The following is a 24,567-nucleotide window of genomic DNA, read 5'->3' as shown; positions in this document are numbered from 1 at the left end:
CTTCTAGAGTCTAACACAAGGGAGTCCAGGTCTGTGGTTCAGACTTTCAAGTACTGCCATAATAAAATGATCAACATTCCTAGGTGAACTTGTCGCCAGTGTACTCATGTTGTAATATGGTTAGATTTTGATCTGTTTTAGAGCAAATGTCAATTAGGCACTGCTACCTAATACTGTACAACCACGTTAGCTGGTCTGTTCCTGGTGAATATGGGATGAAAACACTAGCTTCATGAAATCAGAGGAGCTAAGCTCAGCCCCTGATCTGTCCCTGAGCAAGGAGAGTTGGAGACAATGGGTCAGGCTGGATCCCAAGCAGGCAGAAAGTCCCCAAAGAGTTTAAAAGAGGATGGAACACTTCCTTTCTTAGTTCATCTCTCCAAAACGCTCCCACCAATTGTAACATGGGAGGATCAAGCTGCATAGAAGAAAAGCTTTTTGACCATGAGGACATCAAGTAGTGGAACAAGCTGCCCAGTAAGGCTGAGCAGTCTCTATCCTTGAAGTCTTCAAGACAAGACTGGATAAAGTCCTGGGCAGCCTGGTCAGATCTCAGAGCTGACCTTGATTCAAGCCAAAGACCTGTCTAGGGACCTTCTGAAGTCCTTTCTGACCTAAATTATTGCATGATCCTGGGATCCTAAGACCAGAGGGGACATCCAAGGAAAATTAGCTCTCCCTCTGTCCAGTCAGTAACCACTGTCTTCATATACCCAACCTTCTCCTTTGTAGCTGTGTGCCTAGTTTGCCAGTGCTTTGCTGCTGGAAAAGTAGGCAGCAAAGCTAGATACACTTTGTCACAGAAAATAGCTGCTTTAGGGAAATATTTATGCCTAGAACTGGCACTAAGCAAAGGCAGCCCCTTCTCTGCAGACCTTAACCAGCAGCAGCTCTCAGTGTCCCTGGTATATTATTCAGGGTGGTGTAAGGGTGTTTTTGGAGAAGACAAACGGCTACACTCTGACCTTCTTGCAGCCAGAGCCCTCGCTGTCTGCCATGACAGGAGGTAATCAGTAACTGCTCTGGGCTTCCAGGGTGCTCCAGGAGAGGGGGAGACATCAACTGCAGGGTCACATCTGAATTTCAATGTAAGCCTTAGAGCCGCAGGAAGGAAAAAGATATAGCTACTTTTTTATTTTTTATTTTTTGGAAAAGAGAAGAGAATTCAAAGTTTTTGTTGTTGTTGTTGTTGTTTTTAAATCATTCGTTTTTGTTTCTGCAACTTCTGGAAATGCAGCCCTGTTTTCATTAGTGTTCTGTTGCTACCTGCATGCTTCTGCTTCTTTCTCAACAACAGCTTTCCTGAAATAATAATATTTCAAAGTTTTGCAAGTTCTTTTCACCAGCTCTAGTGTCAGGAATACAGAATCCTCCCGTTTCACCCCAAAATGCTGTGTAATGTTGCTGCACACTGTTTCACAAGTATCACTGTCTTCACTAGCACAGGGATGTGATCCTTTCTATCCCGTAAGTACCAGACACAGTGCAGCTCAGAAGCAAAATGAACAAATGTGTTCATTTAGAGGGTCATGTACAAACAGTCCTAGAGGTATAATTTACAAAAGAGGCTCATAAAAAAAAATCAAAAATGTCTTTTCTTTGTTCTTAAATGCCTTGTCCTTTCTTCTCCCTCATGTGTGAGAACTGTGATCCCGTGTTTAGCAGCTGATGAGAAAAAGAAGCAGTGAGGAATCGGTGTCCCCCTCACCCCCGGTTTCTTATCTCCAAATCCCTCGTGGGATTGGTCCTGGGCAGAAAGGCCGGTGTTTGATTAAACACAGACTGGGCTGAGCAAACAGTTTGAGAGCTCCCTTGGACTTTCTCACTTCCAGCCCGCGGCCAGCCTGTCTTGGTGAATGCAGCCCCCCTTGCTGGACAAACACCCGCTCGCAGACTTCGCCTGAAGAAGCCACATCAGGCTGCATTGGCCAAGTATCTGCTTGGGGTTTGCACCTGCTAGAAGAGGAGGAGGACCAGGAGCAGAATGCTGGGCTTGAAAGTAAGGGGCCGTGCACACTGGTGGTGGGGCTGCTTGCCCACCGCCCCCCCCCCAACCCCCCCCCCCCATGTCTCTGTTTGGTACCAGACCACCCAAACGTGGTCCCTTTGGAGCGGGGCTGGTGGCAATGAATTGGTAGGATGACCTCAGGCTGGGACTGAGGTGTGCAGCTGAGGTCTGGGCTGGTGTTTTGTCCAGAGATAGCATGTCTCATTTAGTTTTAATGTGCTCCTCTTTATGTTTCGAGGTGTGTTTTAAAGCTCTCTGGGGATAAAGGATTTTGCTGTGCTTCACCTGAATGAGCTTTTATTGCTGTCTTCTCCTCCTTTGGAAATCATCCTCGATCGGTCAGGGCCAGTTCAGGACCTCTTCATCACCGTGTTTGTTCTTCCCCTGCTCCCTCCTGCCCTGGCTGCCAGGGGGTGTTTCCCCCCTCAGCCTATGAAATCTGGCCACTAACATCTGCCCAGCTGTTGCAACCCTTGCTGCAATCTTCCCCAGCAGCCCAGGGAAGCAGCAGCTCCATCCCGGGGCAATTTCTCAGTTTACTTGGAAAATCCAGCACTGGCTTCTCCCAGCAAGCCATATCATCCTCTCCCAGCACAGGGTGGGTTGGAAGAAGGGTGGGATGTTGGTTTATTGTTCATTTATAGGATTGCAATCCCAATTTGTGCCAGAACCCCACTGTTTCAGTATGGGGGACCATTTGCCCCAAACCATCCCTGCAGCTGGTGAGGTCTCACCCCAAGACCACTCTGGTGGTGGAGAGCTCACCTCTGTGTTGCTCCCCATACTCAGGGGCTGTCATTTTTAGTATATCCCTTAGATATGTAAGTGGTTGTGTGCAAAAATGCATGCATGCATGCATATACATATATGTACACGCACACATTTCCCATCCTTTATGGCCCTGCAATACCATATAACAATAGTTTCCACTGGCTTCTTGCAGTTGTGAGGGAAAAGACCTCCTTGGCTTGATTTTAAACAGGCTGTGTTTTTGTCACATTGAACATCCCTTTTTCTTTTGTGACAGAACACAACAGATCTGCACCACCTTCTGCAACATTCATTATTTTACTTACATAGGTGTGTATGTAATGTATGTATGTCTTACTCATCTCTGAAGAGTCCTGCCTTTTTGATCCTTCCTCATACAGTAAAATTTTGCCGTGCATCCCATTGCCAGATCCTGAACCCCCAGCTTTCACCCTGCTGCTGCCCCAGTACTCATCCATCTCCTTTTGGGTTTGTGTTGGGTGTGCCCATGTTGGCCCACCCGAGCTGAGACATGGTGCTATGTGGTTTGTGCAGGGATGGTTATCACTTCCCTGCATCCCACAGCAGCAGCGGATAGAGAAATGTATTATGCAGCGTTTGAAGAAGGGCCTTAATTATTTTGCAGCCCATGCGTTCAAACTTCAAATGCATTTTTTTCCCCATCCCTGCTGTCTAATCCGGTGAGCAAAAGGTTGTGGTTTATAGGTCAGATCGTGACACCCATTGCGAGCACTCTGCTTTGCATCTCAGTTATCCCAATCAATGATTTTTGCTGAATTTTTTATGTAGCGCTGGGCTTTCATCTCTCCCATTTTACTGAAGAGCAACAAAACAAAAACAAGGTGGAATTGGATGAATTCCTAAGATCTTGTTTCATAAAAAGCTGTGGGATCAGGAACAAAATAAAAAGAACAGTAATTATAAGCAGAAGTGGAAGTAAAGGACCGCAGAGAACTTTTTGTTTCACAGAGAAACCACCTCTCTAATTACCAAAATAGTCCCTGATCGGCAGGAGACGTGGAATGAAAGCAGTGACCCAGCAGAAGGTCACTTTGGACTAAAAACGCCATGCTGCGTCATGGGGAAGAAGGATAGGTCATGGGCACCAAGGGTTGGGCACAGAGAAAAAGGCTTGGTCATGGAGATGAAGGATTGATTGTTTCATGATCATGAGGAAGGGGGCTGATCATGAGGAAGATGAGTTGCAATGCACCAACACAGCCCCATTGCCCCCCTGGCTGGCACAGCCACTGCGGCCACTCTCTGGAGGCAGCAAACAAGGAAAGCCATTTGTTAGGAGCATCTCAGTCTGCCCCAGCTGGGCTCAAAGCTGGACCCGAGCACTGTTTTTCCCTCCATATGAAACATCTGAGCCCTCTGACATTTTTACCACCTCTCAGCACTGATTTATTTGGAAAACAAACCACCAGGAAAATAAAATCAGGAAGAAAACAAAAGCTCTACCCCCCAGACAGAATGTGATGATGCAAATAGCGGGCTCCAGCTCACCAGCCCTGCATTTACACGTGGGGGCTTGTGAGAGATTTTTTTTTTTGCAAACCACGTCATCTTTCGCACTGGCCCTCGAGGGAAAGCAGAGGAGACAAGCCTCTGGTGTAGGGGAAGACAAAATAAAGTGAGTGAATGAGAAAAGCCACACGGAACAGCCAGGCAAAACCCTGAAGTGACAAAACCTCAGGGTGATAAATCACCGTCAGGACACCACCTCCCCTCCTACAGCTGCAGTCCTGCCCACCAGAAGGAATTATCTTTTTTTTTCAGCCTCCAATGCAGTTACCTGAAGATTTTTTTATTTTTTCCTAAGCAGGGAAAAAATGATTTGCCCAAACAATGATGCAGCAGCTTCTCCCTGCGCTCACCGCTGGGGATGGCAGCACGGGGCTCCAGCAATGAAAGGGATGTGACCACCCCTCAAATGCACACTTTTCCTCACCAAATCCCTTTGCTGAGCTTTTATTTTATTTTTCTAGTCCTTCCCCTACGCCATCAAGCAGGAGAAAAGGGCCTGTGGGGGAGCCCAGGTGGGGTGCAGCTAACGGGGCACGCCAGCTCTGCAGGGCTCTGTGCCCTCACCACAGCACCCTGTTCCCCAAAAGCCACCTGCCGTACCCTCCCCGCTCTCCACCTGCCTCAGGCTGGAGTATTTTGCAGGCAGGGGTGATTCTCCGAAGCAGATGCATTAACCATCCCCTCGCTGTGCTGATGGCAATCTGCGGGCCTCACTGGCTGTGTGATTTCAGGAAATAAGCATCCTCCCCTGCCCACTTCCCTCCCCTTTTCACCAAGATTGCCCTGCTGGAAAAAGCTCCCTCCTGCTGTCTTTATGGTGCTGGTGAAGGAGAATGCAGCGTGGAGGCCTGGGTTCAGCTGGAAGTGCTGCAGTCCCACCAGATAGTGCTGCATTTCCCTTCAAATGGGACAGAAATGCACCAGCACGCTACACTTGCCAAGGCTGCTTAGGTGACCTGCTGCTTTGCATATCAATATGCTTTGCGCAGAAGCGGGTGGAGAGCAGAGCCCCAGCGATGTGTGCAAGGAGAGAAACATCCTCCATAATCCTACAGGAAGCAAGGCTCGGGCCACGCAGGGCTGCTGGCCAGCCTGGGTCCCTCTGGGAATGGACTTTACTCACAGATACCCGACAGGCACCTGAGAAAAGCACACGTTTTGTCAGGGGAGCTCAGTCGTGCTCTCCGAGTGTCTCCTGCACTGGGAAATTTCCAGGGGTCTGCAACCTGCAGAAGGCTGAGGACCCCTGGGGGCATCAATGCAGGCACCACAGTAATGTGGTCAGGCTCTGCCCGGGGCGATGCTGCCCCAGAGAGCAGGGCAAGCATTGGTGCAAACTTGTATCTACCAGTGTTAAATGCCCTGGGAGATGGGGCTGCAGCAATTTTTGCTCTGGTGGGGGGCAGTTTCCACAATGAAAGTAAAGAATTTTAAAAAAAGTTTGACCTAAAGTTGGGAGGTCTGAGTGAACAAACCCTCTCTCAGCAATACCACGAGCGCCTTCAGGCTGCAGGCGAGCAGGAGGAGGGTAGAAGGGAGCATTAATATTTAACTCTCTCTCCGGGCCACGAGGCTGAGCCATTCATTGATCGCTGCCGAAATACCTCTGCGTTCACGCAGGGTTCAGCGGAGGTGCTTCGTGACCTGAAGGGGCCGTATTCACATTTCTGTCAGCGCGAAGCTGAGGGTTCTGCCTCTTCCCTTTGCATGTCTGAGGTTTGCTGCAGGGCTGTCCTCGGCCCTGCAAAGCTGGGAGCAGCATCCCCTGGGGTCCTGCAGCATCCCCTGGGGTCCTGCAGCTGCCAGCCATGCCCTCCCTCGGACCACAGCCGCAGGAAGGCAGGCAGCTCTGCTCCTTCCACATATCCCTCAGCTACACATCACCCACGGAGCCTAGGTTGTCACCCTAGTTCTTGCTTGCTGCCATGGCAAGCAGTTCAGACCCCACTGGGTGACACTCCGTAATGCTGGGACATGTTTCTTCCTGTGCCATCACCCCGTTGGTCTGGGGTCTGACCATATCTGAGATATCTGGCATATTTCTCAAGTGCCTTCGTGCCACAGAATGTCACCAAAATGTACGCGTAGACCTAACAGAAGAGCAAATCCCATCAGTGCCTCCCAGCCCACCACACAGTTAGCTAATGAACCTAACCCAGGAGGTGGGAAAATGGTGCATGGAAAGCATCAGGCAGATCGGTTGGGGAAAGTCTCAATGTGTGCAAAGAGTATGGGAAAAAAAAAAAAAGAAAAGACATGAGGATGGGATGGATGAGTTGTTTGGGGAGGTTTTGCTTGTGTTTTCAAAACACTGATGAGTTGTGTGGTTTATTTTACAGTACATGTCGGGGTTTGGAAACGAACATGTTTCTGAGGATCCACGCTGTCCTGGAGCTTTACCAGAGGGACAGGTACTGAGTTTGTTAAAGTGCTTTATTAAAATGACATGGAGTGGAATGAATATCTGTTCCCTGGGCTTCTTTTTAAATTAATGTATTTCCTTTCTCTCTGGTGCCACAAAAGTCTTCAGGAGCCTCCCTTATGCAGGACAAGAATAATAAGATGCTGGCAAAAATCAGATTTGAGTATTTCTTTTCATACCTTCTATGTTTAAGTTACTTGAGAGACTCCAGGTTTCACCTGGGGGTTATGACTTGCCTGGCTTGCCGCTGCTCAGCAGCAGCTTCTCAGAAAGGATTTTGGAATGACAGCGGCTCAGGCACGCTGAGGACGAGGGAATTGGCGCTGGGATGAGCTGGAGCAGAAGCCCAAGGCTGGCACAGAGACAGTGCTCACTCTTGCAGATCTCTGCAGGAATTAGTTTAGATTCCTCTGGGTTACTGACCTTTGCCAGCTTCCCTGCAGGGAGGGGACAGGAACGCCTGCAGCCATGAACAGGTTGATTAAAACACATCATATTGGGTTGTTTTAAAGAAGAGATTCACTTCCCACTTGGTGCTATCCGCTCAGTCTGCAGATACAGGAAGAACCCCTGAAGAACTGAAACTCCCTCCTCTCCTTTACGCCTGTCTCCTTACTCCAGCACAAATTTCCAGGCTGGCCGTGCCCTCCCCGGGGTCGAATGAGGTGCCTTCATCTGGACTGAGTTTGGGCTCGGTGTTGAAAGAGTTAATAGAAAATCTGAACACAAGTTAGATGAAAAATCTCCAGTCCCAGGGGTGGATCCTTTCTCCTCTGCAGTGTTTGTAAGATTGGCATCTGCAGTAGTGCTGGCTAAGATAAAAATGACAAGGGCTATTGATCCCCCTGCTCCACTGCACACCTGTGCCAACAAGACAAAGTTTTAGGGCCAGGAGTTACGTGCCAGGCATTTTACCTCTTCCTTAGGCTCACCTGCCCGGGCAGCAGGTGATGCTGCAGGGTGAGCCCTCTGCCCAGCCACAGCAGGGGACAGGATGCTGAACCAGGGCCTCTGGCAGGGAGGTGGGCTAGGAAATGGTGTGTGGCTGTCCCTCCAGGGCATTTTCTGCAGTACGCAGATGCCTTTGCTTCCTGCTGATCTCAAGCAAAGAGGTGCTTGGCCTACTTAAACCAAAATGTTTAGTTCATGTTCTCTGTAAAGAAGGTGTCTGTCCTTCAGTTATGAACTTGCCAGAGGTGTTAAAGCTGTGCCAGTCGCACCCATGGCTCTGCAAAGGGGAAAGCATGCCCTTAGTGCTCCACAGAAAAGCAAGGGATCCCATGCAGACTGCTCACACTCTCAGGCAACAATTACCAGTGGCAGGAGGAAGCTCCATACCACCAAAATGTCTGCTCTGGGCATCCCTCCGTGGGCAGAGGACAGAAGGGCCAGGGATGCTTAGTGCATAGAAGGGAAAAAGCCAGACAGATGTGGTGCTTCCCTGTGCTGGGGCAGCCCCTCTGAATATCTGGTGTTCAAAATAAAACTAAAAATGGTGTAATAAATAATAAAAATAGTAAAATGATACAAATGGGGCTGCCCCTCACTGCTGGTTTCTCCTTCTCCCCCCCCCAGAACAACCCACAGATCTGCCCCTATGGCCTCTACGCAGAGCAGCTCTCGGGCTCGGCCTTCACCTGTCCCCGTCCCACCAACAGGAGGAGGTACCATGGGCCAGGGGGGCATTTTGGGGGGCGTTGGGGCACGGAGGTTGCAGCAGCGAGGGCAAAACCATCACCTGGTGTAGGGCTTACTTGAGCCATGACTGATTTGGGAACCAGCTTGTGGAGCCCTGGAGCAAACGTCTTGCCTGCACGCTGCCTCCATCTGGTCTTCACCGCATGGGCTCGTTAATGATCTCGTGGGTTTAATCAGCCTCAGCACGCTGCTTTCAGTAACCCACCCCAAACCAGGTACTGGCTGTGACCCTGTATCTTCTGGAGCCCTCCTAGGCCTTCAGTTAGGTACTGTGCTCATCCCTGCCCCATCTGAACTGCTGTGTTTGAGTAGCCTTGGCTTCCCACCCCAGAGATAGCCCTATTTCAGCCACAGGTTGTGTCTTTTTTGCCAGTGGCAGAAGAAAGCTCCACAAAAAGTTGTATTTTTTTATTTTTTATATACCTATGCGTGTCTGTGAGCGTAAGCATATAGAGAGATTTACCCAGCTGTAACAGCACTTATCTGTACTTCAGCCCATAGGGGTTCGATCCGCCGGAGGACCTAACCTCTTCCCCAGGCTCATCCTCGCCTTTTCCTTCCTCGCAGCTGGCTCTATCGGATCCTGCCCTCGGTCTGCCACAAGCCCTTCCAGCCCCTGCAGGAGGGACACTTGACACACAGCTGGGACGAGGTGGAGCCCGACCCCAACCAGGTAACCACGCTGGGGCCTGGCTCCTTGCCCACCGGCTGGCCAGGGGAGGACAACCCTTGATGAGTGTAGGGGTGCAGGATTTGGGCTGGGCTCATTTCCACCACCTAGGCTGCTCTCTCTTCCTCTCTTCCTTCCCCTACTAAAGGCTCATCATGGGGCTGAGCCACCCTGTGCTTCTGCTGCCCATCCCCTCCTTCCCCATGCTCTCGGGGAGGCTGCTGGCTGCCAGCACGTTTCTTGGCTGCCCTCGTGGGAAATCAGGCTTCGTTCTCAAGAGGCACAGCATTTGTCTTCCTCTGTTATGGCCCCGCCATCATCCTTAATCATGATTTCTTTCCTGCCAGCCCCGGGACATTTGGCTTTGCTAACCTGACTCTCCCCAGCTGCCGTCCTCCTCTCAACACAAACTCATGCTCATTGGTTTCAGCTCCTCTCAGGTTTTGCCCTTTGATGCATCATCTTTAGCCATTTTCCAGCCTCCCGGCAGCCTCGCCATTTGTCTAAATACTTTCCAATTTCTGCTGGAATATGTTTTCTAACCGCTGACCGAGCAGCGGTGACAGGCTCACATTTAGGTGCCCGTGGTGCTCCTTCCCCAATGAATCTCACTGCAGCCGTGCTGGCTGGCTGCGGCAGCACTCACAGCCTGTCACAGAGCCCATCCTCAGCTCTCTGTGGTGTTTTGTGGTCTGCCCAGCTCACTTCAGGAGCTTACCCCGCTGTCATCCATCTAAAGGGATCACCATACGGATGCGTCTTACGCACAGCTTGTTGAAGTCAATGGGAAAAAATCTCTAAACTTGGAATCTTGCTCAAGGACAATGGTAGAATTATAAAAGATACAGTGCAGAAAACATAAAAGAGGACAAAGATGATGAAAAAATAAGGGGTGCAAGAAATGCCAATGCTGAAGAAAGCTCTCCAGCCTAAAAAGAGGTGACAAAAGGAAGCTATGACTGACAGGCAAGGAGAAAATGAATCAACACTGAAAGCTTCTCTGTTTCAAGCACCCACTTGGACTTCTCTTCTGGCTCAGGGCCCCTGTTCCTGACCCAAACCCAACAAGAACCCACTCTGAGACCAAAGTGAAAATGAAGATGTTATACAGGAACTGCACTATACTTACTATTTAACCTGAAGACTTACTGTCATCTTCAATACCCCTCAGTGAGAAAGTGTGCTTTCCTTTAGGCCACCTCCATTCCTGATATTTATTTCTCTTCTTTTCCCCACTCAGCCTTTCTCCCTGCTGTCTTCTGTGTCTCCTCTTGTTATCCCTCTGTGTGTCCTTGCTGCCAGTGGTTCCCAATTCCCAACCACAGAGGCTTCAAACAGTCATTAGCAGAATCATTTGGGAAGCAGATGGCTTTGGAGAGCAGAGCTGGGGGCCAGGCCCAGGGTGCTGCTGGCTAATTAGCGATGAGCCCCTGCTTTGTCTCAGTTTGTGCACAGATACACCTGCTGGGTCCAGCACGGCAATGGTTCTGCTCCCCCCGAGGCAGGCTCGCAAGGAGAGCTTGACGAGCCACTTGGGGTCCCACATTTTGGTTTTGGCTTGAAAAACATCTCTGAGGCATGAGGAGATTGAATCTCTTTTCACTCCCTTCAAATTGAGCAAAAATTTGCCCATGGAGTTCAGAATTTTTGGAAACAGCTGGCACAGACACACAGTCCCATAAGCTTTTTTTTTTTTTTTCTTTGGGAACCAGCCCAAAAACATGCCAAGACCTTCCAGGCCACGTAGTTGAAAGCCAGAAGGCATCGTCTTGGATGCCCAGGACCACTGGCACTTTCACCTGGGGTACAGCACATCCGTGCAGGGAATGTTTCTGGTGGCTGGTGCCAGCAGGATCTGGCCAAAAGCCAGCCCCGTCGAGTATTTCAGATGTTTGGGTGAATTTGCACCAAAATCCCACCTGTGAGGGGCTCTCAGCTGTGGCGCTGTTAACCAAGAGCCGCAGAGACCCTGATGATGCTATTAGCAGTAATGAACACCTTGGACTCCCCCAGCATCTTCTGCCTGAGGGTCTCAGCAGGCTTTGGGAGGAGTTATCAGTGCAGCTGGCAGCCCCCAGTCCTGTGGGCAGGGATATGCCTTCTCTGGGTGTGGGGAAAAAGAGGGGGAGCGTGCGGAAACATGCTCAAGTCATGGAGGGATGAATGGCCCGGTGCAGCGCAGAGTGCAGGACCAGGGAAATTTGGTTGTGGAAAGCCAGCTCATTTGAAATTTCCTGCTCTCGACAATGTTGTTAGCAATAGTGGAAGAGACAGATTTTAAATAGGATTTTTTTAAAAAAACCTTGGCACCCACACAGGCCAGCCAATGATTTTACAAAATTACAGCTCAAAGCGAAAAAGCTTCATAAATCAAAAGAAACCTGCAGACCAAATTAAGCAAGGCAAAGAGGAAAGAGAAAGCTATCTCAGCAAGCTGAGGGGTGTGGGTGTGTGTGTCTACTTTCTTATGAATTATTATCATTTGCTTTATAACCACCAGTGTTCTCTTCTTGCTTTCTGTGTGCTGCAACCTAGCTGAGATGGAAACCCTTCGAGATCCCGAAAGCCCCCCAGAACAAGCTGGACTTTGTGAGCGTAAGTGGGGGACCGTGGCTGCCGGGTGCCCCCATGCTTTGTCCCAGGCCTCTAAAAACACCTTAAGATTTTAAAGAAAAGCCAACAACGTATTTGGCCACAGCCAGATAGGGCAAGGCAGGTGCCTGTGTGGGAAGGGGGGTGAGCCCCAGCAAAGGGATGGGATGAGGCAGGAAGGAGGCTGCCCCTGCTGGCTACCTGCCCCTCACTCCCGATGCTGCTGGGGGTCTTCCCGCAGGGACTGCACACCTTGTGCGGCGCCGGAGAGCCCAGAGGACGCCACGGCATCGCCGTCCACATCTTCGTCTGCAACACCTCCATGCTCGACAGGTCTGCCGGAGGCTCGGGATGAAGGAGGGAGCTGGGCACGGGGGTGCGGCCAGTGGGGTTGTGTTTGGTCCAGGTGCTTTTGTCCCAGGGACTGGAGTTGCTCCCTGGAGGTGAACACGCAGCCTCTGGTGGGCATCACTACCCATTGACTAAGGGCTGCTTTACCCAAGGCCACAAAGGCAGGGAACTTGCCAAGGAGATCTTGAAATCTTGCCAAGAGGTCCTGGTTCTGGACCATGTGCATCAAACCTCCCCGATTTCACAGCACCTGCCCATGTGTTGCATTCACTGACCCATGAGTTGCATTTCTGGTGCTAAAGGGGAGATCTCTGTTTGGCTCCCAGCTCAAAACTTCCCAGCTATGGTCATAGTCTGGACACGATCCTGGGCAACCAGCTCTAGGTGGCCTTGATTGAGCATGTGGGTTGGACTAGGTGACCTCCAGGGGTCCCTTCCCATCCCAACCATGCTGTAACTCTGTGACAGTGTGTGCAAATGCCTGTTGTTTTTTGTTTGTTTGTTTGTTTGTTTGTTTTGTGACATTGTGACCTTCCTCTTCTTTTTCTTTAGATGCCTTTACAATTCAGACGGTGACTTCCTGATTGGTGAGTGGATGCTTTGGCTTCTCCTTTCCCCCACAGAGCATATCTGGGTTGCCACCCACCTGCCTCTTTCCTCCTCCAGAGCCAGGGCCTGACAGCCAGCTGCAGGGACTTGAGGAGGGTTGGCTTCCCGCGTGCCATCCAGATCTGGTGGCTTGGCAGCAGCTGGGCTGTCAGGCTTGTCCTATGGCTCCCAAGCAGCTCAGAGGGCATGCAACTATGCCAAAACCCAATGCTACTTTTGAGCAGTGACCCAGCTTCCCCAGGCTGGTGCTCAGAGATCTCTCCCCACTGCTTTCCAGATCGGTATCAAGCATGGTGTGGAGGTTTTCTGGAAAACAGAAGCCCTAGGATTTCTGAACAGCTTACAGTGAGATGCCTTCACTGCTCTAGTCCAGGACAATTTGGCATGGCAGCTCAGCTCCCGCACTCCACCAGCCTCGGGCAACCAGACTGCCACAATGAGTACTGAGCTTGGCACATATAGTGAGCGCACGCAGAAAAACACTCTGAGCAGCATCAGGACCTTGCGAGCCTGATATTTACTTACATCTTTCTTGACCAAGGGACAGAAATGCCTTGGGGTCACCAACAGAAACATTTCTCCCATAAAATACTCACTGAGTTGTCCGTGCTCACCTCCCTCACTACCATGAAATAAAAATACTAGGGCAGGTTCTGCAATTTTGCTGTTTTTTCAAGTCAAAATGTCTTTAGTTCCAGAAGACATTATTCCCTAGCTAATGTACATGCCCCCCTCTCGGGGGACAGAGAGGAAGGCCTACAAGCCGTCACACCCAGTGCCAGCCTGTTGCTTCACCTCCTCTACCTGCACTTTGCATCCACAGTGCCCCAGCAAGGAAAACTGCTCATCACGACCGAGTTTGGGAAGATGCTAGTGGAGCCCAATGAAATCTGTGTTATCCAGGTAAGGGCTGTGTTATCCGGGAGGTGAGGGGGCTCAGAGCACGGTGTTGAAGCAGACAGCTAAAACCTGAGCTCTGCATGGCCCCTGCTGAGCTCTGGGAGCTGGATGGACCCAGAAGAACCCAGCCTTCAGCTGCCCTTGGTTTGTCAGCCAAGTCCCGGGATGATCCTGGTTTCTTCCTTTGTTTTCCAGCAAGGAATGCGTTTTACCGTGGAGGTGTTTGGAGAGACCAGAGGCTACATCCTGGAGGTGTATGGGGCACACTTTGAGCTGCCTGACCTGGGACCCATTGGTAACCATCTCCCATCAGACCCACAGTGAATTTCAAAGGGACAGAGTGAGGAACTACCAGCCCCAAACCACCCTTTTATCTCCTGTGTAATCCATCCTCCCATGCATGCACTCCTCCCCAAAGGTGCTTTCCATCCTAGCACAGTTATCCCTCAACTGAGCAAGCAAACCTCCAAAAAGCTGTGATGGCCCAGCCATCCTGAGCTTCCCCTGAGGCTGAAGGGCCCACTTCCCCCCTTTTCCACCTTCTGGTCTGGACTGCTGACTCTGAACCTCTCCCTACCACAAGCAACTCAAAAGGCCACCATTGATGATCCCTGCTTACAGATATGGGGTAATTGGAGAGAATTTACCTTGTAAAAGGAAAGGTGGAGTTCAGAGGCAAGAGATACTCTTGAAGACCCATTTCAGATTTAATCAAGCATTTTTCTCCCCACCTCTCTTAACACCTCTGTCCCCATGGCTATACTCAGTTTTCTAAAGCACAGCCTGAGCCTCAGCACAACAGGAATGCCAGATGAAAAGGAGGAAAAATAAAATGCCTGTGTGTGCACAAGCCAGTGTTTGACTGTGCAACCTGAGCACCTTGCTGCTGCCCATACAGGCACCACTCTTCATTAAAGCTCATTAACATTTGCTTGTGGACCACAGTGGTGGATGAAACCTTCCTTTCTGGTTAAGGAACTTGAAAGATTTGCTAAATTGTCTGTAGCTTGAAAAATAACATTTTAAGTTAATTTTCCACTTCATAATTAATGTCTGGGGGGTGGGAGGAGCAGCACAAGGCTCAGACCAGCAACGCACCCGTGTCTCCACGCTGCGCTGCTGGGGCAGGCCTGCTTCCAGGCAGCACAGGGCTGAGGCTCCCATCAATCACAGACCCTCCCTGCCAGCTGCTTCCCGGCCTGTGAGCTGTCACAGGCTGAGCAGACACGCTCTCTTGCTGCCATGACAAAGATATTGTGAGAGCATCTGAACCCCGCTGTGATCTCCTAGCCAGCTCTCCTGGGGTGCTCGGCTCGGGCTTTTTCACCTTCCTCATCCCTGGAGGGCTTGCCTCCAGACATCTCTTGCTGAGCAAACACCTCCTACTCCCTTGTCCTGGTTAATGCTGCTGAGATCGTCACAGGGAAGCTTCACTTCCCCTGTAAGAGCTAAAATAACTACAAGAGCAGTATCAATAGTTCTCCACTTTTAGACCAGTGATATTTGTTGTTTTGTTTTGTTTTGTTTTTCATTGCAGGGATTTTATTTGTTTTGTTTTTCCCCTAGATCGGGCTTGTTTTAGAGCTCTCAGTGAGATCTAAAAGACTGGCCATGCTTGAAATAAACTGTATAGGTGTTATAAATCAGTAACAAGCCTGGCATGGCCCATCTGCACTCAGAGGGCCTCTGCAAGCATCTCACAGCCCTGGTGAAGCTGGTGCTGGCCATTCCCACAGGCAGGAACCGACCCAACCTTCAGCATCTCTCCCATGCTCTTTCTGCTCTGAGTCTACGGAGGTTTTTCAGCAGCTCTCCTTTTAGCAAGCTGGGATTTCCTGCCTTTACCATGCTTCTTGCGCCCTGTGCCTGCTCCACGTGATTATTGATATTGTTACACCTGCCTATTGGTAAGAAGTTTTCCCATTAGCTAGTTTTTCAGACACTGTTGGAAGGAGCTTTTTTTTGAGTCTGAAGAAGGCAGGAATCTGTTATAACATTTACTTTCTGGAGAAAAGAAAAGGAGTGTGCTTGCCTGTAAATCTTTTCAGGAGCTGGTAATTATAAGAGCTCCTCTTCTCACCACCTACCTGGCTTCCCCTCAGAGACCAAGATCCTTTGTATTTCATTCTTATTTTATTCTAACTTCACTTTTCACTTGAAAAATGACAGCTGGAGAAAAGCACTGACTGTTAAACCTTAGCAGCAGGTAGTAATGTCTGGCATTTTTATCCAAGAAACTGAAAACACTTTGCAACAATAATCCTAATGAGAAGAAGAATACTTCAGCACCCATACAGTGCTTTGCACTTTGAAAATGCACTCCTTGCACCAACCAAACCCTCAGTATGCCCAGAGTCTATAAGTATCACTAGCCCTTATTTTATTACTTTTCTTTTTTTTCAAGTGTTCAGAAATGTATTAGGCCCCCTCACGACATGCTTCATAGCCTCTGCGTGGCTAAGTGTCCAAGCAGCTGGATGTTCAGGAACTGAAAGCAATTCACCCTCCATTTTTTGCTTAATTCCCAATTGTTACATGCCTTTAATTGAGGATGAAGGGCTAATCCTGTTCAGAAAAGAACAGAGGGAGACCTGTCTTAGTCACGTAAGGGAGCAAGGACTGAAATGCTAGGATGTATTACAATTACCTACTTGTAGGAGCAATAAAAGTACACGAATATCACAGGTTTCGTGATGCACCAAGAAGCAGTAAGGTCCTTCAAAATGCAGAAGGGCACCCACAAAGCCACCTTGTTTGCACCTTGACCAAAGATTTTTTGGTGTTTCTCTTTCTTTCGCAGGAGCCAACGGCCTGGCTAATCCACGCGACTTCTTGGTGCCGGTGGCGTGGTATGAGGACCGGCGAGTGCCAGGGGGCTACACGGTGATCAGCAAGTACCAGGGCAAGCTCTTTGCAGCCCAGCAGGTGAGGAGGCCCCAGGAGAACAGAGGGCACGGAAGGGACCACCAGTGTATGACCTGGGGTCTACAACTCACTATCATGCATGTAGTCCCAGGACGTCCTGCTGGGGGAAGTGGAGCAGGGCTGAGCCCTTGCCTTCTTGGCTTCTTTATCTCTCCAGCTGAAGCTCCTTGGTCTGGAAAACGTGTCTGTGGAAATTTGGTTAACCCAAAGACTCAGCGATAGTCTTTGCCTCCCTGTTTCCACTTTCCCATTGAGCAGAAAAAAACTGAGTCCACTGGGAAAATCCAAGTTTTCTATACCAAAATGATAGTGTTGGAGCCCACCTTGTTCAAGCACTGCTTGGGCACCCAAAAGTCCTCAGAGACTGATCCCTGGACGGAGGGCTGAGGCTCACCAGGTGGAAATGCTGAGGAAAACCATGTCCTCGCAGTGTTGGGCTGTGCCTGAAGGGCTTCACACTCTCACTGTACTTCTCACCAGCACTAAACCCATTTTTAATTTGGGAAAGAGCAATGCCCTGCGTATGTGCAGCAAGTTGGAGGGCTGTGTGAGGTAATCCTCTGTCTCTGTCCCTATTGCTTTGATAGGATTTCTCCCCCTTCAACGTTGTAGCCTGGCATGGGAACTACACACCGTACAAATACAATCTGGAAAACTTCATGGTCATTAATTCTGTTGCTTTTGACCACGCGGTAAGTCCTGGAGCTAGGCAAAGGAGAGCTATGCTTTGTGGATGCTGTACCACCAAAATTCACCCTGAGCTCCACGGATTCAATGCCTGTTAAAAAAATATGCTGTCCTATAAGAAGTAGTGTGAAATCTCTTGTGCTTGTTTTTCTGGGCCTGAAACAAGATGTTGCAAAGACATACAACCTCTTTAGTGGTACCATGACAGAACTGGAGGTTGATCAGCTTCTTAACCTGCTTTATGCAGCTTAGCATAGCATTTCTGTGCCCTGAAAGAGGGATGAATACTGAGCCAATATGCACCATGCAACTCTGAGAAAAGACCTTTGCTTCCAATTATTGCCTTGGTTTATTTATTACAACCGTACAGGCTCCTTCCCCTTGTACCTCTGAGCCCAGTGCTGAAATTCATTTGAAGAGCTGGCAGCTTTCATTGCAATAATTTCTAGATCTTATGGAAAATAACTAAAGCCAAAATCAATGTGAGCAGCTCTTCTGAAAAGGAAACCAGCCCAGTGGGAGAGGTGCCCGCAGCGATGCCATCTCCTGGCACTGCTTCCTCAAGTGGGTGTGCAAGGAGACAGGAGCACTTCTAGCGAGACAACTAACAGAAAGTATTGTTTAAACTCCGGAAAAACCTGCCAGGAGAAAGATGGTTTTGGGATCAAAGCCCAGAAAATCACTTTACTGGACTGGAAACCTCAAAAATCCTTGAAGCGAGTGACAATTCCTCTGCCCTTTGTTCTCCCTGTTTGTCAGTCAGCGGGGCTGTGAGGCAAAGAGCCTCTGGTAGGATGTCCCTGCCCTCTACTCAAAGGGGAATTTTGAGCTTTTAGGGGGAGAGGGGAGGAAAAACAAATTACCTTGAAGTCCTCAGCTTGGGAGAGGCTGCAGTAGTCAGATTTGCCAGTGGGATGACCTGATCAGAGCCCTGCTCTGTTTCGTGCTTTTCACCTTTTTATTTATTTTATTTTTTTTCCAGGATCCTTCCATCTTCACTGTCCTGACAGCCAAGTCGACCCGTCCTGGAGTGGCGATCGCTGACTTTGTCATATTCCCCCCCCGATGGGGGGTGGCCAACAACACGTTCCGACCACCATACTACCACAGTACGTCTGCTCTTTGTGGGTTGTGCTTGACTACAGGAGTGCAGAAAATAAAAAACCCAAGCCTCCATTTATTTGAGAGCATGGTCAGGGAAGAAGCAGCCCAATTTGTTGCCCTTGGCACGGTTACATACAGATTCTTGGAGTCAGTGAGTCCTCCTTGGAAAATGAACAAAACCAAAGATGTTCCTATTTACAGCACCTCCGGATAACTCGGAGGTGATGGGCTGGTTGTGTCTGTGTAGATAGATGTATCTGTACTCAAGGGGCTCCCACTGAGATCGGGTGCGTATCGAACTTGGCACTGCACAGACACATCAGAAATTGCCCTGTCATCCAGCCATGAATTGCTTCGCATCTCATTAGAACATAAAGAACATCTCATAAAGAACAGGAGAAACAAAAATACGACAGCACAGGTGGAGAGAAGCAGTGAGAGATGCAGAGCTGCCCAAGATCTTGCAGGGTGAGATTGGGCTTGCAGTGAAGGACTGAACTGGCTCTCCTGAGCTGATGGTGGTGGTGGTGGAGGTACCTCCAGCATTTAGGAAAGCCAGAGGTCAGGAACTGGACTCCCTCTCAGAGAACTGGCTGCATTTGGGGCGATTTGGTCGCCACCACCAGAGGTGGTTTCTTTTTGGTAGTCCCTGAGCATAGCCACCCATCAGACTGAATGGATGCTAGAAATCCTGTTCCCCACATGGGATTACCCTTGCAGGGTGTGGATGAGGCACTATGAGTCTGGGGATAGCCTGCCCATCCTGCAGCCCTTCTGTCAGCAGATAAAAGGCCCCATCAAGGTCTCCCTACAGTCGCTTTGAAGTGCTGGGAGGCCTTCTGCACACTCACTATCCATAGTTTAAGAGCCATTCCCTCGTGCTTCTTAGACATGTTTCTAAGCATCTTGGGGGTTGGCAGAATTAGTGGTGCTTGCAAGCACAGTAGGCAGCTGTGCTGTCAACTGAGTAAATCCCACAGGCAAATTCCTGTCCTGCCCCTCTGCTTTCATTCCCAATAATGAGCGTGAAGTGGAAACATGTCTTGACCAGCCGGGCTAGTGCCAGGTCACAGATACCTCTTCTTTTAGACCCCAAGAGGTGAGGCACATCACTTGTTTGCAGTGATGAAGTTGCTGCACATCAGCAGAGCTGTGCTAAATTTGTGCGTGTTATAAGCTGTAACAAACATGAAGCCTTGTGTAGTCTGGGGCAAGAGGCAGCTGAGATAACTCTCATCCTCTTCTCCATGTCGTGAGCCAAGAGTACCTGTGCACAGTTCTCAAGACAAGAACCTTGTACCGCTGCAGATGCAGGACAGAGCAGCTCTGGGGTAGGAGTAGCACTTGTTCAGTAATTCTCCTCTTCCAACCATTTTTCAAGAGGTCTAGTTCTTTTTCCAGAAACCCCCAAGCACTTCTCATGTGCAGTAAAAAGCCTGTGTTCAGAGAGCTTTGGTGCACTCAGAGTCACAGTTTTCCCGATGCCTTAACTTCACCCCACATGTGAATTATAGACACAGTATTCCAAAAATTTCCCATCTTAACAGACACCTCTAGACACCAGAACAATTTCGATACAAAGGTGGCTGTGCAGCTCATACATACTGATTTCTCTTGGTCACCTTTCCACGTGCCTGAAGGTTGTGTCCTAGAGTCATATATTGAACTAGTGGCAAAAAAGGGTTATATATAGCAGAGCCACAGAAGCATGCTCTGGTTTTGCAAAAATCAGACCACTCAGCTGGAAGTTGCCATAACGTTTAGTCACATCAGGTCTACTAAAGACTGGGATGGCAGTTGTTAAAGTACTTCCTTAGCAGGGAGCATAACTTAATAAGCACTGTGTGATTAGATTTAGCCATCGTTAGCTAAGTTAGTGGTATGTCACTGTTGGTTTCAGAGGGTCTGCTTAAAGTATTCTTCCTCAGGGAAGGACAGAATCTGGGTCCTTGTCTTTGGGCATACAGTGGCTATCAAGAACTAAGCAGTTCCTGCATGAATCAAAAGCATAAATTTTGGAAGTGTCTGGCTGGACTGGAGGTGGTGGAAGAACATCAGACAAAATGATTTTGTGCTTATGACCTCGGACAGCAGACCAGGCTCTCACCAGACTGCAGGCTATGAGCTTTGTGCCTCAGTGCCTATAACACAGAGGTGATTATACTGAACTGCCTTTCCAGTGCTTTCAGATCTCTATAATCTGAGTCTGTAAATATCAAGTTGCCCATGGAGTCTGTATGCAGCTTCAGTACTTACGCAACTCGAGGCAGTAGGAAAAGCACAGGTCTACCAACATCAACGCACTTTCATATCAGGGAGCTCTCAGTTTCTGAATCCAAATAATTAAGAGTGGAATAAAACCTGTACAGCACTGCCTGTAGGATCCCTGATGTCCTCTCTTGTGACGCCCTGCTTAGGAACCTCCACTCCACATCCTGCCAGGCTTGTGGGTTTCAAGGAGCTCCCTACCAGCTGTGCACCTCCTGCGTTGCAACCTCTTCTCTATGCCTTCCACAGGGAATTGCATGAGTGAGTTCATGGGGCTCATCAAAGGCCACTATGAAGCAAAGGAGGAGGGCTTCCAGCCTGGAGGGGCCAGCTTGCACAGCATGATGACTCCTCACGGGCCGGATGCTGACTGTTTTGAGAAGGCGAGCAAAGCCAAGCTGGAGCCTGAGAGGGTTGCAGAAGGGACTATGGTAAGGAGCCAAGAGAGCCAGTAAGGTTTTGTACCCAACACAGTATACTGCCACTGTGGCACTCCCAAAGTACAGCCTACCTTCTTGCAGGAAAGTTGGAAAGTGCTTGGACCAAACTGCTGCAGCATTCACACCACATACTGATCAACGTTGCTCAGCTCCCAGGAGCTCCTCTGGAGACATTAGATGCCAGGCAGCTCTGATCATCTGCCCACATAAATTGTTGCCTGAGCAGGAGGCTGGGAATTTTCATGCTGATTGATTTAATTTTTGTCTCAGCCTATGAACAAAAAAGTGAAGACCATGACTGTCCTCCTTTCTTACCCCCTAAAATATAATGATGATCACAAACAGGCTCTGAAATAGAGCTTTTGGAACAACCTGGCTTTCAGGGTATGCAGAGTCCTAGTTAATATCAATACTGCAATGCCAGCTCTGAAGAGATTTCACCATCTCTGCTGGGAGTTGCTTTCTCCCCCTAGACTGACCAGGCTGGAGGCAGAATTTGGTGGTGCTGGACCATGTACTGCTGTTTGTGCTAGAGCCCCTTTGCCTGGATTCAAACTCTCTTGCCCTAATCTACCTTTCCTGTTCCCACCAGGCCTTCATGTTTGAATCTTCCCTCAGCATGGCTGTTACCAAATGGGGCCTCAAGACCTCCAACCGCCTAGATAAAAACTACTACAAGTGCTGGGAACCTCTGAAAAGCCATTTCAACCCCAACCGCAAGTAAAGAGACTTACCTGTTGCTTGCGATACATGACCAAAGACAGGCAAATCCAGCATACCTACATGTGGTGGCACAGTCAACTCAGGCAACGAGTGCTCCAAGAATGGCATTTCCAGCAGCCACCGAACCACCAAAATGATCATGCTAATGTAACTTGGGAAATGCAATAAAAACCACTATTCTTAGCTTTTAAGTACCCAATTAAAGCCCTCCTGGTGACACACCGAAGCTGAAATACGTGCATGGCTTTTACCATATGTAGTTGGTGTGAATGCTGTACCCTGGGTGGATACAAGGCGGCAGTCACCACTCCAGAGCCTCCTGAATATATGGTGTGACGCGTCTTTCACAGGGAAAAGCTAGAGATCAACGAAGCATTTAATGCTGTCTGCAAGGGAAGATCTTTCCAAACAGAGCTGAAGGCTCTACCAAATCTAAACCTCCTATTGGGGCAGGGCATTTCAACCTGCTGGTCTGTGGAGGGTTGCCAAGAAGAGCCCTTATTGTCAGAAAAGCATTCTGCAAATTAGAAAAGGTCAGAGAATCCAAAGTGCTTCACTGTTAAGTGAGGGAAAGTTTCCTCTTCAATCTCATTCTAGCCATCCTTCAAAATCAACTTGATTGCCTACAATTGACAACGTCTCTCCCTAGTGCTGATTTGCAGCTCAGCGGATGTCAAAGGGTTTGTCTGGCCAGCCCAAACATTTGCTCCTGGGAAGCTACCTGGAAGAAAGGCCAAGTGCAGACACACCTTTATGGACCTCAAAAAACATTGAAACATTCACACCTCAGCCCTAGGTGGCGAGTCCGAGCCACTCTCCTGTTCCACAGGGTGCAGACAGAAAGGGCAGACCCAATCAAATAGGCTAGGAACCAGGTGCACAACCAGGCACCCCAACCCTCAGGCCTCTGCTTTAGCACATACCCACTTTTTCATCATATCAAAACAGGATTCGGAGAATTTATCCAGACAGGTATGTGATAGATGTTGCTACCAAGCCATTTGTCTCTCTTGTGCGCATACGCTGAACTAGTTTGCTCACAACTCACACTCCTCATTCATCTTCTGGTGAAATTGATTTCTTCTGTTGAGCCTGCCAAAACTAAGAAGAGGTTTGGGTAAGCGTTTCAGTCTAGGACGTGAAACAGTTACTACGTTTGGTACCATGAGGATCTATGCTTCCTACTTCCCCAGAGATATGATCTCCAATTTAACAAAAAAGAAGGAAATGCAGACCTGTAACACCTAAATTCAGTCAGCTATATCCACCACCAGATTTGCATCTGCACCAGATCCTGGGGGGAAAAAAAAGCATCAGCTTGGAGCAAAGTATTACATTACAAAATCTACAGGGAAAACTCTAAAATAACGAGCTCCAAAGAGGATGATCAGGAGGTTCAATGTGCCAGAGAAGTTGATTTAATCAGACTGACCCAGGGATAAATGAGGTCTAAATGTTTCACAGGCAGAGGGAAAAACTTGTTTTCTGTTTGGGACGCAAATTATGATCCACTGACCTGCAGGGTTGGATTTCTCTTGCTACCGACTCATCTCTGAAGCAGACACGGGTGGTTACACATCAGTAAGGGTAAAATTCCATCAGGCACGCTCACTCTTCTGTCTTCACTCTCCATTTTCTGATGGGAAACACCTCTTTCCTTCCCCTACGCGCCCAGCATCACTAACTCAAACCACCAACCCTACCCCCAGTAGCACAGCATGTTTTTTCCTCCTAAGAAAACAGCCCAGGGGGTTCTGCAAATAGCAAGAGGGAAAAGTAGGGCAGCTCTCCTACAAGCACCGTGCTCAAATCTGCAGGGACGTAGCATCAGACACTCCTGTCTACAAAGGCAAGGGCTGAGGCAGGTGCAGCACGCCAACCAAATGCTGGCCTAAAAGTCCAGAGGCGCTGCTCTGATCTACAACCCATCCTGAACAATTTGTTCAACCGTCCTGAAATAAATACAGCTGCAAGGAAGAATTTACACGTGTGGCAACTCAAGTTCCAATTAGCCGAGGAAATGGGTCCTGGGAGATCAAATTAGTTTGTGGCAGCAGGAAGATAGTTAATTTAGCATGCTCAGACAAGCAATTATTTCTTTCCCTAAATACTACTTTCTCCATGTCTTGATGCCTCTCTCCCGCACTGACCCACAGCCTTATCTTGTGATATCATTTGTGACAACCTTTCAGAAACAGTTCTGCAGAGAGAATAATCTGGGTGTGCTTTAGCTAAGGTAGAATGAGTCATAGGCAGGTGCAGAAGGGTTGCTGGGAGCACGTACGGGATTGAAAAAGCAGACCATAGTCCTGAGCAGCTGCTGCACACAATTAGCGCCAAGCCCCCCCCCCAGCCTGAGTATTTCATGACCTAGACAGGAAAGTGAAGAGCAAAAACAGATAGCACTTTTTAAAACCCTTCTAAAACATCAGTAAACACACTGTCACTGTGACAGTGACAACACAGGAACGGGTTCCCCAGAGACGCCTTGGAGTCTCCCTTCATACTCCAGACATAACTCAGAAGCCTTCCAGACAGTCCCGGCCAACTCATTCTAGGTTACCCTGGTTGTGCCAGAAGGCTAGTATATGACCCCCAGAGGTCCTTTCCAACCCCAGCTGCTCTGTGACTATGTGAAGAAGCTCATCAATTCACTCTGATGGAGGGGGACTTCCAATGGCCTGTATTTACATCCTAATCATGCAGGGCAACATGCTCACCAGAGCTTTTCTTGCCTCAGTCAATTATGCAGGCTGCTTTCACAGCGTACACAGGAGTTTTAACTTGTGTAAGATTGCATTTTTGGCATTGACCCCTACATTCCAGAAAAAAACTCCTTTACAATGTCTGAAGAACAGGGGTGGTTTGG

The 24,567-nt window shown here is 49.0% G+C and overlaps 1 protein-coding gene across 1 annotated transcript; it reads left to right on the top strand.

Moving 5' to 3' along the window:
- The first annotated feature begins 1,984 nt into the window (after positions 1 to 1,984).
- On the top strand, positions 1,985 to 21,699 carry HGD (homogentisate 1,2-dioxygenase). Its single transcript, XM_035540265.1, has 14 exons — positions 1,985 to 1,999; positions 6,649 to 6,720; positions 8,307 to 8,395; positions 8,997 to 9,102; positions 11,635 to 11,694; positions 11,933 to 12,024; positions 12,595 to 12,629; positions 13,475 to 13,554; positions 13,747 to 13,846; positions 16,352 to 16,476; positions 17,064 to 17,168; positions 18,146 to 18,272; positions 20,785 to 20,966; positions 21,568 to 21,699. The coding sequence occupies exons 1-14, from the start codon at positions 1,985 to 1,987 to the stop codon at positions 21,697 to 21,699; spliced, it is 1,320 nt and encodes a 439-aa protein (XP_035396158.1).
- The last annotated feature ends 2,868 nt before the right edge of the window (positions 21,700 to 24,567 follow it).

Source organism: Cygnus atratus, chromosome 1, assembly GCF_013377495.2.
Source record: "Cygnus atratus isolate AKBS03 ecotype Queensland, Australia chromosome 1, CAtr_DNAZoo_HiC_assembly, whole genome shotgun sequence".
Lineage (NCBI taxonomy): Eukaryota > Metazoa > Chordata > Aves > Anseriformes > Anatidae > Cygnus > Cygnus atratus.
This window is presented reverse-complemented; position numbering and strand designations above follow the sequence as displayed.

Bases quoted from the DNA above. Each gene is read 5' to 3' on its own strand.
- HGD (XM_035540265.1), top strand. The intron at 16,477-17,063 runs GTGAGGAGGCCC...TTGCTTTGATAG, and splicing joins AGCTCTTTGCAGCCCAGCAG to GATTTCTCCCCCTTCAACGT. The intron at 20,967-21,567 runs GTAAGGAGCCAA...TGTTCCCACCAG, and splicing joins GGGTTGCAGAAGGGACTATG to GCCTTCATGTTTGAATCTTC.